Genomic DNA, 18,011 nt, shown 5'->3' with positions numbered 1-18,011 from the left:
ATTCATCAATCTTTACATTTTCATATGCCTATAGCTGTAGATACAAAGTCTTCTTTAATCGAACCTTCAGTTCAAAGGTATTCTAATCTTCTGTCAATATGATTTTAAGTCGTAATTGATTGTTCAAATGGGGTATTTAAAAAAACTCTTTTCACATATGCAAGTACTGGCGGCTTGTTCGGTGAACCATTGAGTCGTAATATTAATGTCTGTACTACTAAAAGTGTGAATTGGTGTTCGAATCTGAGAGTTACCATTTAATTTTTTAGCTCCAAGGCTTGACTTGGGTATAGAAATATGGTCACCTGGACTTCTCCCGCCCCCACTGCCCCTGTGATCTCGTCGCAATATGCTCGCCTCCAGTGCGAGAGGTCGTCGGGTCAATCCAAAGACTTAGAAATCAGTGATAATTTATATATAGCAAGCAGCATTTAGGAGTAAGAGCAAAGACTGGTCGGCTAGACGTCAGAATAATATGTCTTGGTAGCGTGACATGTTTTATCGCTGACCGTTTTAATGCATTGTGAACAAACACTAGGGCATGTTGAGGAAAAGGGAGGTTTAATATTCATATCTCAGTAACACGATCTCGTCCTGATTTGCATTTAATTTGCCACTGGACGTTAAACGCCTATCTCATCATCATCATCATCATCATCTCTCGTTCCAAGTAAGACATATTCTTAAAAAAGGGGTAGGGTCAGTGCGGGATGATTACATACACAGCCACTCGCGTTCGCCATTTTGGTCCGAGCTTAACTTTGATTCCTCGTGTTGTGAGAAATCCTTGCTATATATGTAGGACTCGGAGGTGCGATGATGACGCTGAAAGGCGATGGTCACGCTGAAGTGCGATGGTCTACGCTGAAGTGCGATGGTCTACGCTGAAGTGCGATGGTCCGTTTGCTGGTGTGCGATGGTCTATTTGACGCATGTAAAATCTACAGATGTGCAATTATTATGACAAGTACATGTAGATTTCTTTAATAGTTAGCAAATGAATTTGCATTCATTATTGTATATGTCTGTCCTTAATTACAGTTGCATACTAAATGAGAGATCGTCCTCTTTGATTTTCTACATGTTGACACAATTCTGCATTAACTTTTTATCTTTACTTTGTTCCTCTCATGAGTTCCAGGGGCGTAGCTAGGTATCCAATAAACTGTAGGGACAAATTGAGGCGGGGGTCTAGGGGCCGCTAAAGGCCCCCAGCAGGTCCAGGGCAGAGCCCTGGAAGGGGGGTTCAGGGGGGGGGGCGAAGCCCCCCGAAGGAAAACGGTTTTCAGCATTTATAAAAGCAAATTTTGTGTAGGGAGACGGATTTATATAAGTTATTCTTGTTTCCGAATCCCAGTATTTATATTGTATAATTGTATTTTGTGCACTTTTGAAAATAAAATATTGTTTAAACTAAATTTTGTGTACAAAAAACATAATATTTACTGGTGATTTTATCATGATGATATACATGAAGAAAAGTTCGAAGAATTATAAATAATTTTACAATAACATCTGACTGCTGAATTAACTCAGTACAGTCGGAATTCTATTTTTGTCCCCCGTTTACAATATGAATTGCCCAGCGTAGATCGGCATAGCCCTTTAATTAAGCAGTACATCCTGTTTATTATTTTCAAATCTATTCCTTTCTGACAGAGGATAATTGATATATACGTCAATTAATAGTACATATTTACAATCCTTCATTAAAAAATAGGTACGTAATTAAACACTAAGAATACCGTATAATAGAGATTTCCAATAAAATGACTTTACTCGACATAACCGACCTAACTCAACGTATTTCGTCCTATTGCATTGAAGCATGACGGAGGGGAGCATACACTGCATGCATGTTTTGCTCTTTGAACACGCATGTTTTGCTGATATAGACTTAATGTAAAAATCAACACCAACTACTTTTTAAAATTTTTTAAATATTTTGTTATCAAATTTTGAATGATTTTATTGACAAAATATTTTAATGGAATAAGTATGCTAGCAACTTGTAATCAAATACACCCATCATTTCTTGTCATTTCACTTGACCCATATTTCAGTTCTTCTCAAAATATGAATTTTAAAAACTACCAAGTAAAAATCTAGCATGAAAATATTAAAATAATGAAATCCGAAGCGAGAAGGTTATCTCTTTTTTTATTTTTATAAGTTTTAACGTTAAAAAATAGATTCCAACACACCCGAATGTAAAAGGTGTACGCGACTAACTTTAAAAAAAATATTTTTCTATAATTTAATTCAAGATAATTTGACGTGGGCAGAAATTCATATCATTGATACATTTATCGAATAGTACTTTTTCGTCTTTAACTATAATAATGATTGGGACGAGGTTTTTGTCCATGTATACCTAAACGTGCATTCGCGGATACAGGGGTAGAGGGCGTACTCCCCCCTTTCGATCGCCAAATAATTTTGAAAATCTCGCGTTTTCCACGTTATCTATACAATTTTTTAGTGTAAAATCGTCCAAATTTTTTCGCATTGCTCAGCTCGGCAGTATAAATTCAATTATCGGGAACTACGCACTCTTTCAAATATCTTGGATCCGGCCATAATCACAAATTGTATAGCACCCAAAAAAAAAATTAAATGATTGTCGTTTGACTTTGATAAATACGTTTTAAAACAACAATGTTTGAACATTAGACATCTCGCATGAGATTTAAAAGTTTAGACTACATACTGAATTGGATTTTTCCTGGATTTAGAGCTCACTTAACACGGAAATGTGATACTGACGTGTGATCTAATGGACACATATTCTTGTTTCTTTTGATATAAATATTTATTTATTTAGTTATATATAATTCCACTAACAAATCATCATGTATCTTTTGCCGATAAATTATCGTTACAATTTATAGAAACTACATATAATCTGCTATACAGTTATGAACACTAATGGTCCAACAGACACTCTGTGCTTTTGACATGACAAAAGGTCTTGCTTTTCTAGACTGTTTATGTACTTTTTATACTTAATTTGTGAAGTGTACAAAAAAGAAGATGTAGTATGATTGCCAATGAGACAACTCTTCACAAGAGACCAAATGACACAGAAATTAACAACTTTAGGCCACCGTACGTCCTTCGACAATGAGCAAAGCCCATACCGCATAGTCAGCTATACATGTAAGAGGCCACAAAATGACAAATGTAAAACAACTAAAACGATAAAACTAACGGCCTAATCAATGTACAAAAAAATGAACGAAAGCACAGCAACAAACGATAACCTCTGAATTACAGGCTCCTGACTTGGGACAGGCACATCCATACATAATGTGGCGGGGTTAAACATGTTAGCGGGCCCACTGACCTGGGACAGTGGTGTAACAGTACGAAATAATTGATTAATATTCTAGACTGGATAATTATTCTGTATTTATTAGTTGTAGTTGTTTTAAAGATAGTGTTCAGTAGATGTGAATACTCTAAGATTGGTACATGGAGTTTATTTGGAAATACTAGTAATTGCTGTTTTTGTGCTTCGTTTTAGTCGAACGAGTCAATCCCTTTCTTACTGTTTTAATTGTGAGTAGACATGATCATTTGATAAACATACTTCTATGATCTCTATTGGCTTTAACATGGACATTTATAAAAACTATGTAGCAAAGAGATGCATGCGTAAAATAAGTTCTCGACATAAATTGGCTTAAATATCAGATAAGAATTTAGCCTCAAACTAAAATACTTACAACGAAGAAGCCTCAAGCTATAATACTTATAAAGATGATGATACTGATGTATGTCTTATATCCGCGACAAATATTACATATATTAAGGATGATGAAATGATAGTGATAAATGAATATACATTTTTGTACATGACCAACACTTAGAGTCGCATTTTTATATGCTAGGTAACAAAATAGCGTACCCGAAACAAAGACACACTTGTCTTTCTTCGATTAAACCAACACCTGCTCTTACTCGTGAATGCATCATGCTTGGTGGAGAAGCCGAAAAATCCAGTCTTAAAATCATTCGATCAGGGGGTCCAACAAAATAATTAAACCCGTAATCGAGGCTAGCCAGCTACCAGTCAACCCCATATTTAATAAAAACCTGGTTATATATTTAATGCTTTATGTGCATATATTATTATTCTAGCAACACTTGTTTTGTTTTGATAACACTTTTTGTTACTACATAATTTATTTGATTTTTCTCCTTGTTTCTTTGTATCAAAAAGTTTTTATTGTAAAATGGTGTTTCACAGCTTCCATTATCCTTGTGACTTGCTATTGTAGTAATATCCAGTAGGCTTGCAATTATTATTCTAAATAGTATAAAATATTTTTAAGTAAAGATCACCCCGTTTTGATGCAGACTTCCTTACCACTAGCATCTAAGATACATACACTGACAAAATATTATACCCGCACTCATATTACCATGATCACCCTGTCTGTCCGTCCGCCAGTCTGTCCGTTCAACAAATATTTTCAATTTTCTGTTCAAAAGCATTAGTATGCTTAGCATGCATTCTTTTTTCGATTTATTTCTTACACTTCGACATGTATATACCTGGATCCGTGTGGAGCGTCAAACTATCAAACAGAGTCCAAATGGCGTGAATAACGACTACAGTGGCTCGTGCTGTCGTCAACAATAAGCAAATACTCATACCGTATTATCAGATACTAGTATATATAAGGCATTGACTTTAAAAAATGTAAACAGTTCAAACGAAAATAAATATTTTTACAAGAGTAAAAATAACCCCAAAATTACAGAAAGTAATCAACGACATCCACTGAATTGAAGGCTCCCGACTTGGGGAAAGCCAATATAGAATTTGGCTTGATAAAAGGGGTTTATCAGCGCTCAACACTCTGGTGTAACAGCACAACTTAAGAAAAAAAACCTGTAAAATGTAGTTGGAAATAGCTCAACTAATCAAATTTGAATTAAGTCCAAAACAATTACATTTTTATGATGAAAGACACAGAGTAGCGATCTTAAAGTACCCCCCAGGTACTGAAAGCTGATTCTTGCATGTTAAATTACCTGAGAATATTCAACGTATTTAGTTAAAAAAAAAATTTTAAATAAGGAGATGTGGTATGATTGCCATTAAGAAATGAAGTGGATCTAAGCAATGATAGGCAACCGTACGGCCTTCACCAATAAGAAAAATCCATACCGTATCGCCGACTATAAAAGGGGCCAACTTGAAAAATATGAAACAATTCAATTGAGAAAACTACCGGCCTGATTTAAAACAAAACAATTTACACAAAAAAAATATAACAGATATGAACCAAGGACAACAAGTGAACCACAGGCTCCTGACACTGGACAGGCACATAAAGAATGTGGCCGGGTTAAACATGTTTGTGAGTGCTCAACCCCCTCCCCATAAGCCTGGGACAGTGGTGCAACAGCACGACATAAGAACAACCTGGAAAAACCTTTCTTCAGAGATAATACTTATTTAAAGTAATTATGAATATAAAATGTGTTTTCAGCAGTGTATCACCTTCATTGGTGATCCTATGCATGGATATGTCGTAGATTTTAATTTTTATATATAAATATATACCTCTAAGGCGAGACAAAAATTGAAACTCAAAATTTTTGCTTTACTCAATCAATAGAATCCAAGCCTAATCTGATTAGTAAGAGTTGTCTTAACGGTTACTGTAACAATGAAGTAATTATCTACATAGGCGACAATGGTAGCCTTTTTGGGTGCTGCGTTTTCACTATAAAAGATCCATTGAAAAAAATGTCGAATTCTGAATTATCAACACATTTGGGTGTAAATAAAACTGCAAAACACATATGGTGCCGCAGCTTTTTTGATAGAAAAATGGCATTTTTTAAGGGTACTCAACGGTTCCGGAATTTTCGAAATAGTATAAATGATGAACACCCTTGCTTAATTTGGCACAGAAAATATTGCTCGTCACAGAGAGTTTCCTCCAAATTTCTCGCTATTTCTACACTAATGACCAACACTCATTTCTCACTATTTCAATTTTGATTTATAATTACCAGGGCAGCAGAAAATAAATTTACTTCTACCTATTATCTTGGGTGTGAAATCTAGGTGGCGCCAGTCATCTTTAATTACTTCCTTTTAACCTAACTCAAAAATTGGCATTTTCATCCTATTTTAATCAGAGATACTTGGAGACAGGATATTTTTTAGCCAATTATTATTTACTATTAATTGATACTTTACTATCCAGAGGTCAATGTTTATATATTATTGGCAATATCCATCCACTTTTAAACTTATACAGTTGTGATCAGTTCACAATGTGAAAGAACTTAATAATTCAGGTAAATTTTTGTTTAATATCGAAAAAATTCGTAATATGTAGTTGTATATCTATCATATAAATTTATTGTCATTCTCCGCCATACGTGTATTGTGTATAATTATTGTTATTTATATTACACCTTCCATTTAAAAATTATTGTAAAAATGTATATTCTATAAGCTGTATTGTTTCTGAATAAAGTATTATTATTTATATGCAGATTAGTCATCAATTGCTAATCAAGTACACCTTCCAAATTACAATCTATATAACGAATTGGTGTACACATGTATTTTCATATATCATTATTAATTACAAAATTCTTTTTTTTTTAATGTAAGTTGACTTTCATTTGAAAGAAAAGTGTATGTCAACTATTAAAATTTAAAGAACTACAAAACTTGTATTAATTATTTTTTTTAAATATACACATCCCTTTGTCGTAAGTTTTCCCTGGGGAAAAAAATCAAAGATTGTAAATAAACAAGATTAACTACAGAAGAAGAGAACGTTTGAAATGATGCTTAATAAAGTATGATGCAATCCCAGTTATCAACTTTAACAGAGACAAATTCTGACTAACACTTTGTTCGATATTTCTGAAGTTGCTAGAAAAATCAGTCTAATAATAAATACCCACGGAAATTAAATATTATAAAACATTAAGAGAAGAAAGGAAAAAGGGACAACAATCTGACAAGATCTGACAAAGGCAAATAAAAGCATGTCAAGTATTAAATAATAAAAGGTTCATTTGCAAAGTATATCGAAAATCAAAGTCATGGTCAAAACCATGAAAGACAACTCAAATCAATCGTATGATAGGTAAAGATACGTGTATATACGTGGTCTTATGACAGTGAAATTTTGGCGGGAATCTCAATAATCACGTGATATATAAAAATCATGATTTCTTTCGTTTTTCATCATCTTAGAAATACTTGATATTGATAAAATTTATCATGAATGGGTTTAATAGTTTAGGAATACTTAGTTAAAACTTGAGTGACCCATTTAACAAAACTAATAGGTTAGCAATAACCGGTCCCGTTACGTGCGTACGTCGAGTTAGGTACGTATGTCATTTTATTGGAAATCTCTATTAATACTACTCTTTGGTATTTGTTAAAAAATTATGTGTAGGCACGTGCCTAAAGTGCCTAACGGCAGCTACGCCCCTGAGTTACTCGTTTACTGTAATATAATAATACAGAGAGTCTGTCTGCGGACCCGTATGTATTTACAGAATGTCACGCTCTATCGTACGTAAAGAGGAACCTTTTGTAGATTTCGAGAAAAAAAAAATCGCTACAAAAGGTTAACTTTCCCCTATCCACCAATCCTCCCCGTTTCTCGTAGTATTTAAGTTTATAAGCCCATTTTCAACTTAAAAACCTGGAAAACTGCTCTTAACATACAAATTGACTTCTACATCGACATGAAAAGTATTGCAAATATAGTTTGTGTTGACCATCGCACTTAGCGTTACCACCATCGCACTTCGGCGTAGCTATCAACAAGATAGCGTCACAATGCCACCATCGCACTTCAGCGTGATCAAAAACGCACTTCAGCGTCAACCCATCGTACCTCAGCGTGACCATCGCGGTTCGGAGTACCTTCGCGGTTCAGAGTCCTACATATATATCCCTGTATATTAAAATATAGTAAACCGAAATTTTTTACCCTTCCTCGCACTATCTTATAAACCCCTTTTTCCAGTAGCAATAAATCTCACGCCTTTCATCCGATATTCCCTGTTTGCAGAACCATTCTAATGGGTTTCGTGTTAAATTTTACATGACTATTACATGGACCATTTACCGCTTGAAGTTGAACCAAACAACAATCGATCAATTATTTTATAATTTGAAATCGTTCTTTTTTTTTAAATTTGCTTTTTGTCTGACCATCGATGAAAGTCCACAGTAGTGGGAGCTGAAGTTGGCATTAACAACTACAGATTCTATTATACTTATTTCCCATTTGAAACGTTTGTGATGACTATTTCAGGGGCGGATCAAGGCATTTTTTAAAAGGGGGGTTTCAACCCAGCCGGGATAAAAGGGGGAGGGGTTTCCAACCATATGCCCCCATTCAAAAGCATTGATCGTCAAAAAAGGGGGTTTCCAACCCCCGGACCCCCCCCCCCCCCCCCCCCACCTGGATCCGCCACTGTTTTTGTCACCTGACTTATACCCTCAATTTTAATGCCTCAGCACTGAGTTAATACTATCAATTTGCAGAATGAGGCACGGTCTGTACCCAGATTAAAGGACATGGGTTGATTCAGCAACACATAAAAAAAATATTACTAGTATACAAAAACAAGCCTGTATGTTGTTTTTGCTACTTCTCTAGTCCAAATAATTATGACGTCTTGCAAGGCTATTTTAATTTTTTTCAGGAAGGCGTCACAGAAAAAAATTAAAATAGCCTTGCAAGACGTCATAATTATTTGGACTACTACTTCTCCGATAAGTACGCAACATTTCGGAACTGAGAGACATGTATGGCATATGACCTTGGTCTTATTTGTATGCACAAGTGGTTAATTGTAATGCAGTCACTGTTAAAAAGAGTATATAAACCTTAAACTGGGACCAGAATTATGTCTTAGTCACTGCTCTAAAGCTTTTTAAAACAAAATACATGAAAATAATCGCAAATGACCGAGGGATCGGTGCACTTTTATGGCGCGGAAATGTAGTGGTCGGACGGACTTTATTTCAGTGTGTTACTTTCAAGATTTCCGGTTGCATATTGTTTCTGTTACTGAACAAATTTCCACAGAACTGATCAAGATACAAATAGAGAGCGTTAGGTAGCAATATACAGTTAGAAAACAATATTAAAATTTACTCTCATAAATTTTACCATGCCCCTTTCCTTGATTTCTTGCATATTAAGCTTACTGTTTGTGTCATGTATGTGCATATGTAAGTAATCAGTGTCTTCCATAGATTTGATATTCAGTAGTTAAAATGGTAAAATATAATTTCATTTTGGTGTATCCATGGCAACAATCTGCATTTTTTTGCTATAAAATATTGCAAAAAGGGGGTAAAGATGTCACATATTTCCCAAAAAGTAGAATTTCAATCCCTTGGAGCATGTGGAGTGATACCTTTTCTGAAACTGTTTACATATATCTATCAAGAAATCAAATAAAAATCATATGTCTTCTGTCTCATTTTTTTGTAAAATTGCGTCGATTCTGAAGACCATCTTTTTTGAAGTTTTAATCTGACATGAAAGTTTGTTTTGTACTTGTACATATCATGTAGCTAGGTCATGTAGGTGTTAAATGAATAATTCCATGTTATAATATATTGTGTTTGTAATTGTGACATGTACTCGTAATGTTCTTTTTCATTGAAGGTTTACTATCAAGCACCTTACCCTTTTTAAAACATCACTAGAACACTTCGAAGTTGACTTTTAAAGTAAAGAAGAGATTTTTTTTACCCTTCTCATGTTTATACATTTCAATACTGGAAAAAGAAGCTTCCAACAACTACGTGGAATAAAACATTTGCAAAGAGTTTGTAATGTATACATATGCTGCTTTTTGTGATAAATTTATATAGACTGTCTCACAGCATTGTTTTTGTGTTTATTCCATTTGATTGTGAGCTTGTGAAGAATTTTTGATATATCTGTTTCAGCTCTGTGCACAATGAAGTTGCTGTTGGATGTAGACAAGACAGAGTCAAACCAGATATTAAAGACCAGCACAGTAAGTTATTCTATATTACTATAGTACACACACTTAAGTAAAACATTGTGTGTTATATGTTTTACAGCATACATGTTCTTTCTCAAGATAAAGCTATTTTGATCAGAAAGAACATGAAAAACAATTGCAGGTTATTTAATGGTAAAGATTGCACCTGGAAAGCAAGTATTTCTTCAATACATGTATCAGGATAGCATGTTATGAAATAAGAAATTGTAATAAATAGTAACAAATCTGCAGATCTAATGACATGAATGGAAGCTGAAATAATTTTTGTCCAGTTGAATTGGTCCTTTTGGTAGTGTGAATATTTGCCAAAAATATTGAAACTAAACTTTTTTTTGGAACCCATGTCAACATTTTTGTAATATTTTGTAACCCGTTTGGCATTTTTATCAGGTAAAACATTTGTCTAGAAACCCTATAGGAGTAATACTACCATTGTTTTTCCCCTATTTGTCTTTGTTAAAATGACATTTAAAAAAAATGTGCACAATTTATCTTTATTTCAAATAAAGAAATACTTGGGCATGAGTAAAGTTTTATCCTGTCCAGTACTACAGTGAACATTTCACATAACATTTCATTGCATATAACAGTATCAGATAATCACCATCAACAGAAATAAACCAATCAAATTTTGACCCTTTTTTTCCTTTTTACAAGCTTTAGTAATCATGTCACCTCAAGTTTCCAGAATATTTTATGGAAACACCAAATAAAAAAAAAAAAGAATGGTGCTTCGAAATACCCAAGATATATGTTTATGATTCAGAATTTTTTTTCTGCAATGAAATGCAGGGTTAACTTCCTGCAACTGTCAAATTCAAGGGAACATTTTTTGTCCACCCTTTTTCATATGAAACCAGATATGACTTACTTTGATTTAGGGGTATTACACCTAAAGAAGACTTTTTTGTTGAATAAACTGAATGTGATTATTTTTCTGGGAAATGCTGGTTATTTCAAGCATTACTGTCAAGTTTTGTCATAATCAGTTCAATAGGTTGAGAGAAATCTAGTATAATGTAAGATGACATCTACAGCGATTTGAGCAAAATTTCTTAAAAAAATCCAACTCATGCCGCATCATGATAGAATATAGTGTGGACCAATAAATTCACCAATAAATGATCAAATATTCATCTCATCTGCATAAAACAGTTGAATATGATACAAAACATGACTCCAAGATTATAAACACCACTAATGTACCTCTTTCTCTTCAGTATAAGGTCCCTTTTGGTCCATTTATACCTCTCATTCCCTCTAAATTTTAACTTGAAGGCTACTTAAAGTTTTGGGGTAACTATCACACATTTATGTAAGAAGGAAATGTGATATTAATTTAGTAATTGAAGTGTTCAAGTTGAATGAACTATCCATATAAAAGTTTACTGACTCCATGGAGGTTTCAAGAAGTCCTTACGTAAAACTATGTTTATGCCGGGTTCCAGAGAGGGACATATAATATGGTTCCCTTTTAGTAAATTATTTGTTGTTACGGCTTCAAAAACATTTCATTTACTTATTACTTTATATTTCTGAAAGAATTGCTTAGGAAAAAGCTTTATGTTATAGCCCAGTATAGGGAATAAAGAGAAAAAGTCAGAAAAAGCTCCTCAAAACACTTGATTGTGGCTTGCTCTGCCTACTAATATTCATGGTATAGTCCTATTTCAAGGTAATTTTCCCTCAAATATGTTTTTGAGACTCAATCCACTCAGAATATTTCATGTTTGCAATATTTCAGTGAAATAGCATGAAATAATAAAAAATAAGAGTACACACAAGGTCAAAGGTGCATGTGCAGCTTCCCTATTAGGAGTAATACCACTATTGTTACAAATAAAGAAATACTTGGCTTGAGTAAAGTTTTATCCTGTCCAGTTGCATGGAATGTGTTGGTCAATAGATTTTTCAGATAGCAATATGAATATAAGGAGATGTGGAATGATTGCCAATGAAACAACTATCCACCAAAGTTCAAATGAAGTGGATGTAATCAATTATAGGCAACCTCACAGCCTTCAACAATGAGAAAAACGTAAACTGTATAGTCAGCTATAAAAGGCCTGGACATGAAAAATATGAAACAATTCAATTGAGAAAAATAACTGCCTAATTTATAGCAAAATAATTTATGAAAAACAAAATATGGCAGACAATAACCAATGACAACCACTTTCAGAACTACAGAATGCTGACTTTTTCTCAGCCTAAAGGTTAGGACCCCCCTCCTTCAAACATGTGGATCAGTGCTGTCTTTCATGCTCAGCCTAAAGGTTAGGACCCCCTCCTTCAAACATTTGGATCAGTGCTGTCTTCCATGATGTGCCTTAAGGTTAGGACCTCCCTCCTTCAAACATTTGGATCAGTGCTGTCTTCCGTGATGTGCCTAAAGGTTAGGACCTCCCTCCTTCAAACATTTGGATCAGTGCTGTCTTCCATGATGTGCCTAAAGGTTAGGACCTCCCTCCTTCAAACATTTGGATCAGTGCTGTCTTCCATGATGTGCCTAAAGGTTAGGACCTCCCTCCTTCAAACATTTGGATCAGTGCTGTCTTCCATGATGTGCCTAAAGGTTAGGACCTCCCTCCTTCAAACATTTGGATCAGTGCTGTCTTCCATGATGTGCCTAAAGGTTAGGACCCCCCTCCTTCAAATATTTGGATCAGTGCTGTCTTCCATGATGTGCCTAAAGGTTAGGACCTCCCTCCTTCAAACATTTGGATCAGTGCTGTCTTCCATGATGTGCCTAAAGGTTAGGACCTCCCTCCTTCAAACATTTGGATCAGTGCTGTCTTCCATGATGTGCCTAAAGGTTAGGACCTCCCTCCTTCAAACATTTGGATCAGTGCTGTCTTCCATGATGTGCCTAAAGGTTAGGACCCCCCTCCTTCAAACATTTGGATCAGTGCTGTCTTCCATGATGTGCCTAAAGGTTAGGACCTCCCTCCTTCAAACATTTGGATCAGTGCTGTCTTCCATGATGTGCCTAAAGGTTAGGACCTCCCTCCTTCAAACATTTGGATCAGTGCTGTCTTCCATGATGTGCCTAAAGGTTAGGACCTCCCTCCTTCAAACATTTGGATCAGTGCTGTCTTCCATGATGTGCCTAAAGGTTAGGACCTCCCTCCTTCAAATATTTGGTCAGTGCTGTCTTCCATGATGTGCCTAAAGGTTAGGACCTCCCTCCTTCAAACATTTGGATCAGTGCTGTCTTCCATGATGTGCCTAAAGGTTAGGACCTCCCTCCTTCAAACATTTGGATCAGTGCTGTCTTCCATGATGTGCCTAAAGGTTAGGACCCCCCTCCTTCAAACCTTTGGATCAGTGCTGTCTTCCATGATGTGCCTAAAGGTTAGGACCTCCCTCCTTCAAACCTTTGGATCAGTGCTGTCTTCCATGATGTGCCTAAAGGTTAGGACCCCCCTCCTTCAAATATTTGGATCAGTGCTGTCTTCCATGATGTGCCTAAAGGTTAGGACCTCCCTCCTTCAAACATTTGGATCAGTGCTGTCTTCCATGATGTGCCTAAAGGTTAGGACCTCCCTCCTTCAAACATTTGGATCAGTGCTGTCTTCCATGATGTGCCTAAAGGTTAGGACCTCCCTCCTTCAAACATTTGGATCAGTGCTGTCTTCCATGATGTGCCTAAAGGTTAGGACCCCCCTCCTTCAAACATTTGGATCAGTGCTGTCTTCCATGATGTGCCTAAAGGTTAGGACCTCCCTCCTTCAAACATTTGGATCAGTGCTGTCTTCCATGATGTGCCTAAAGGTTAGGACCTCCCTCCTTCAAACATTTGGATCAGTGCTGTCTTCCATGATGTGCCTAAAGGTTAGGACCTCCCTCCTTCAAACATTTGGATCAGTGCTGTCTTCCATGATGTGCCTAAAGGTTAGGACCTCCCTCCTTCAAACATTTGGATCAGTGCTGTCTTCCATGATGTGCCTAAAGGTTAGGACCTCCCTCCTTCAAATATTTGGATCAGTGCTGTCTTCCATGATGTGCCTAAAGGTTAGGACCTCCCTCCTTCAAACATTTGGATCAGTGCTGTCTTCCATGATGTGCCTAAAGGTTAGGACCTCCCTCCTTCAAACATTTGGATCAGTGCTGTCTTCCATGATGTGCCTAAAGGTTAGGACCCCCCTCCTTCAAACCTTTGGATCAGTGCTGTCTTCCATGATGTGCCTAAAGGTTAGGACCTCCCTCCTTCAAACATTTGGATCAGTGCTGTCTTCCATGATGTGCCTAAAGGTTAGGACCTCCCTCCTTCAAACATTTGGATCAGTGCTGTCTTCCATGATGTGCCTAAAGGTTAGGACCTCCCTCCTTCAAACCTTTGGATCAGTGCTGTCTTCCATGATGTGCCTAAAGGTTAGGACCTCCCTCCTTCAAACCTTTGGATCAGTGCTGTCTTCCATGATGTGCCTAAAGGTTAGGACCTCCCTCCTTCAAACCTTTGGATCAGTGCTGTCTTCCATGATGTGCCATTTCAATTCTTGTTCAGCATTATTTGTTTTCCATTATCATATTGCATTGTTGATTCTTGTTGAATAATTGTATTGTTATATTCTTTTCAATAACTGATCTGTTGTTGATAAATAGAAAAGTTTCCATTATGGTTTGTTAACATGATTAACCAAAAAGATTTTAAATTTCCGTACTTGAAAAAACATTGACTTAATATTTTAATAGTAGCGGTTTAAAAGGGCATTTACTCTACACTGGAATAAAAACAGGTCATTGTTTACAATGGCAACCAGAAAATGAAGGACAAATATCATTGGTAAACACACATAAACAGGTGAAATTCAAAGTATACCATCAAATTGAAAATGTTTATTTGTAGGACTTTATAGGGCTTGAAGGAAAATTAAAGAAAAGGAATAGTGGTTCCTTGATTAGTATTCTGTTGTGTCCTTTTTTTTTCATTTTTTTTTTCATTAAATAAATTTAGAAGAGTATCCTTTGCAACCTTTGTATTGTATTTTTGTACAATTTAAAGAATAGAAAAAATCAATTAAGCAGGAATATAAAATGTTGCCAGGAAAACTATGAAAATCAATGTCCCATAAATATTAGTCAAAATGTGTAATTTTAAGGTTTGTATTAAGCATTTTTGCATTGGTATTGACCAGTTTTAAAAGAAAAGTTTTAACAGGAACTGAAAAATAAATATGCATGATTAAAGTCAAATTCTGGGTAAAAATGTATTGCATATTGACAAAAATGCATCTATGTCAGAGTCCCCTTGCATGTGCAGGTCCCCTATCATGGTTCATTGACTTTGAAATCTTTAAATTGTTTACAAGGTAAAGTTTGTGTTTAGGTTAGTGTTAAGATACTTATGATAAGTCAATGGTATTTGGTATTCAGTTTTATAAGCATTGACATTTCTAATTTCCATGGAGGTTATTTGAGTCATGGTTCATTGACTTTGAATGTTTTGCATAGTTTACATGTTTAAATATTGCCATTTGGATTCAATATTTGCATTATATTATCAAAATTCTAAAAAGGTGACACATATCTCTGTGTCAACAGTTTATTTAGCTTCATTGAATTACTTTTATTCTGAAAATAAAGGAGATGTTAGGATAACATCCATGAGACAGGAACCCAACAACACTAATAGACAAAAGACATCTTGAAGCAAACATACTGCCTTCAACAATAGACAGGGTTATATTCAATGTCAAGCTATTTAATCACCCATGGGCCAAAATAAAAGTGTTGTTTGTTTCCCCTCGCCCGACCAACTCAGAGAAAGTCCCGCCGACCCAAAAGTTTTTATTCTGTTTTTTTTTGAGACATTTTTTTTATTTGTATTATACTTGTAGTATTAGGCTTTGTATGTGGTCATGGAAATTTACAATATACATTGAATACTGCTGGAGAAAAAAAAAACTTTTGACCTACCTACCTACCTTCCTGTGAAATCCAGGGTTGGGAGAGGGGAAACAGACATATATTTAAATCACCCTCAGTTTTAATATTAGTCAATACATTAAACAGAGACTATCGGCCATAAACACCAAATTCGTTAAATAACAATATATTAGATATGTCATAAAACAACCACAGACAAGGTTCCTTACATTTAAAATTTGACTTGATGGAATGTATTAAGTTTTACATGGGTAAATGGTGTGTGAATTCATCTTGGGGAGTACACTTGTTGATAACTCTGACCAAAACATTTATACCGCATTGACTTAATTTATGCTTTACATTTTAGTTTGGCACTGATAAATGCTTAACTTGCAATCCGACCGGTTCCATTTAAGCTTTGAGTTCATCTTCTTGTAAGATACTGTAATAAATCAGGATATTTTGGCAGTTTTTACAAGAAAGTAGAAGTAAATTTTGGTGTGTCAAATTTTGGCGCTGTGTGTCAATATAGTGTTATGGTTTAGCATATTCTGAATTAATTCATTGTTCAATTAGCTGTCTATTACAAGCTATTTAGTTATGATAATGATAATGATAATTAATAATAATAACACATATTTGTTATGACAAACAGTCTTATGATTAGAAAAAAGAAAAGAATTAATAAATTATATTAAATCAGATCATATTTGGTTGCAATAATTAAATGAGAGTAGATTATTTGAAGTTTACCTTTTATTAATTGAAGTGTTGCTATAGTGATATTGATCTGAGAATCAAGGAGGAGTCATTAACTAGAGCTATTTCTGACTTTGATAATGTGATCTATTATTTAATTAATGCAATTATTATATTTTCTCATCAAATTAAATGTTATAAAATATTACACATTTGTTGATAGGTTATGAGGGGAATAGCATCTTTATTGTCCCTGAGATGCCAACTATTGCTTGTGGCCAAGCCGAAGCGACAACAAACTTGTTATATCCCTCATAACCAGTCATTAAGTGTTGTATTACATTGAACAAGACAACTTTACAAGAAATCTACATACACCATTTAGCAAATGATAATAGAAAACGTTTTATTTATCTTTATGGAATGTTTTAGTTTGGTGGATTTAATTTTGGCAATTTCATCTTAGGCACCAAATAAACCAAAATAGGACTACAGTTTAAATATCCCAATATACATGATATATGGTACATCAAATAAACCAAAATAGGACTACAGTTTGAATATCCCAATATATGGTACATCAAATATTGGTTGCCAAATAGTTTTCATGGAATGCTTAGTTTGTCTAAGCAAACATACATATGACTATCTTAATGAGTGTGGATAAATTTCCTTCCTAAATTTTTTTTTCTTCTATTTCAGTTATATCATTCACACTACGTGTAGCAAATCGATACAAATTAAATAAGAAGTTCAATAAACAGCAGACAAAGTTGGAAGCAGAACCGGAAAATATTTTATTACGTACCCAAGTGGCACATGCTAAGGTAAAGTCAGCTTATTTAGAACCACAATTTTTGGTATCCAAGAAGTAATGTTGGAACCAAAATGAATGTACTTATTTCATGACAAAATATGTTTGGATTTTGAAATTTTTATTCAGGCATTTTTTTTATCAGAAGTCATATTTAAAATATACCCAGTATTGTAAAAAAATCTGTACATAGTCTTTTGACCAAGCAATATAATAGACTATTTTGACCAAGCAATATAATAGACTATTTTGACCAAGCAATATAATAGACTATTTTGACCAAGCAATATAATAGACTATTTTCATATTACCGACTTTTGACTCAGGAGTTTTAAATTTTTGACAGGTAACCTACACTGTGGTAGGACATTCTGGTACTTGGTCAAGGAAGAGCAACTAAAAGAATTGAAATCAAGCTTACAATTGGTGCAATTGTGGATTAAAATTACTGTTTTATGTTTTCTATGCACAACAAAATCATCGGAAAACAGTTAATTTTTTCCCCAAATTGTACCAATTGTAAGCTGTATTTTACTTCTTTTAGTAGCTCTTACTTGACTGAGTACCAGAATGT

At 34.8% G+C, this 18,011-nt stretch overlaps 1 protein-coding gene across 15 annotated transcripts in view; it reads left to right on the top strand.

Annotated features, from left to right (window-relative positions):
* LOC127737328 (inositol 1,4,5-trisphosphate receptor type 3-like) overlaps positions 1-18,011 on the top strand; it is a 178,312-nt gene that overhangs the window by 19,550 nt on the left and 140,751 nt on the right. For all 15 annotated transcript variants that reach the window (XM_052247929.1, XM_052247920.1, XM_052247925.1 and 12 more), the window contains exons 2-3: positions 9,974-10,044; positions 17,326-17,450. In XM_052247929.1, coding sequence (XP_052103889.1) covers positions 9,974-10,044; positions 17,326-17,450 — 196 coding nt within the window. The remainder of the gene's footprint in view (positions 1-9,973; positions 10,045-17,325; positions 17,451-18,011) is intronic.

Source organism: Mytilus californianus, unplaced genomic scaffold (assembly GCF_021869535.1).
Source record: "Mytilus californianus isolate M0D057914Y unplaced genomic scaffold, xbMytCali1.0.p SCAF_4, whole genome shotgun sequence".
Lineage (NCBI taxonomy): Eukaryota > Metazoa > Mollusca > Bivalvia > Mytilida > Mytilidae > Mytilus > Mytilus californianus.
This window is presented reverse-complemented; position numbering and strand designations above follow the sequence as displayed.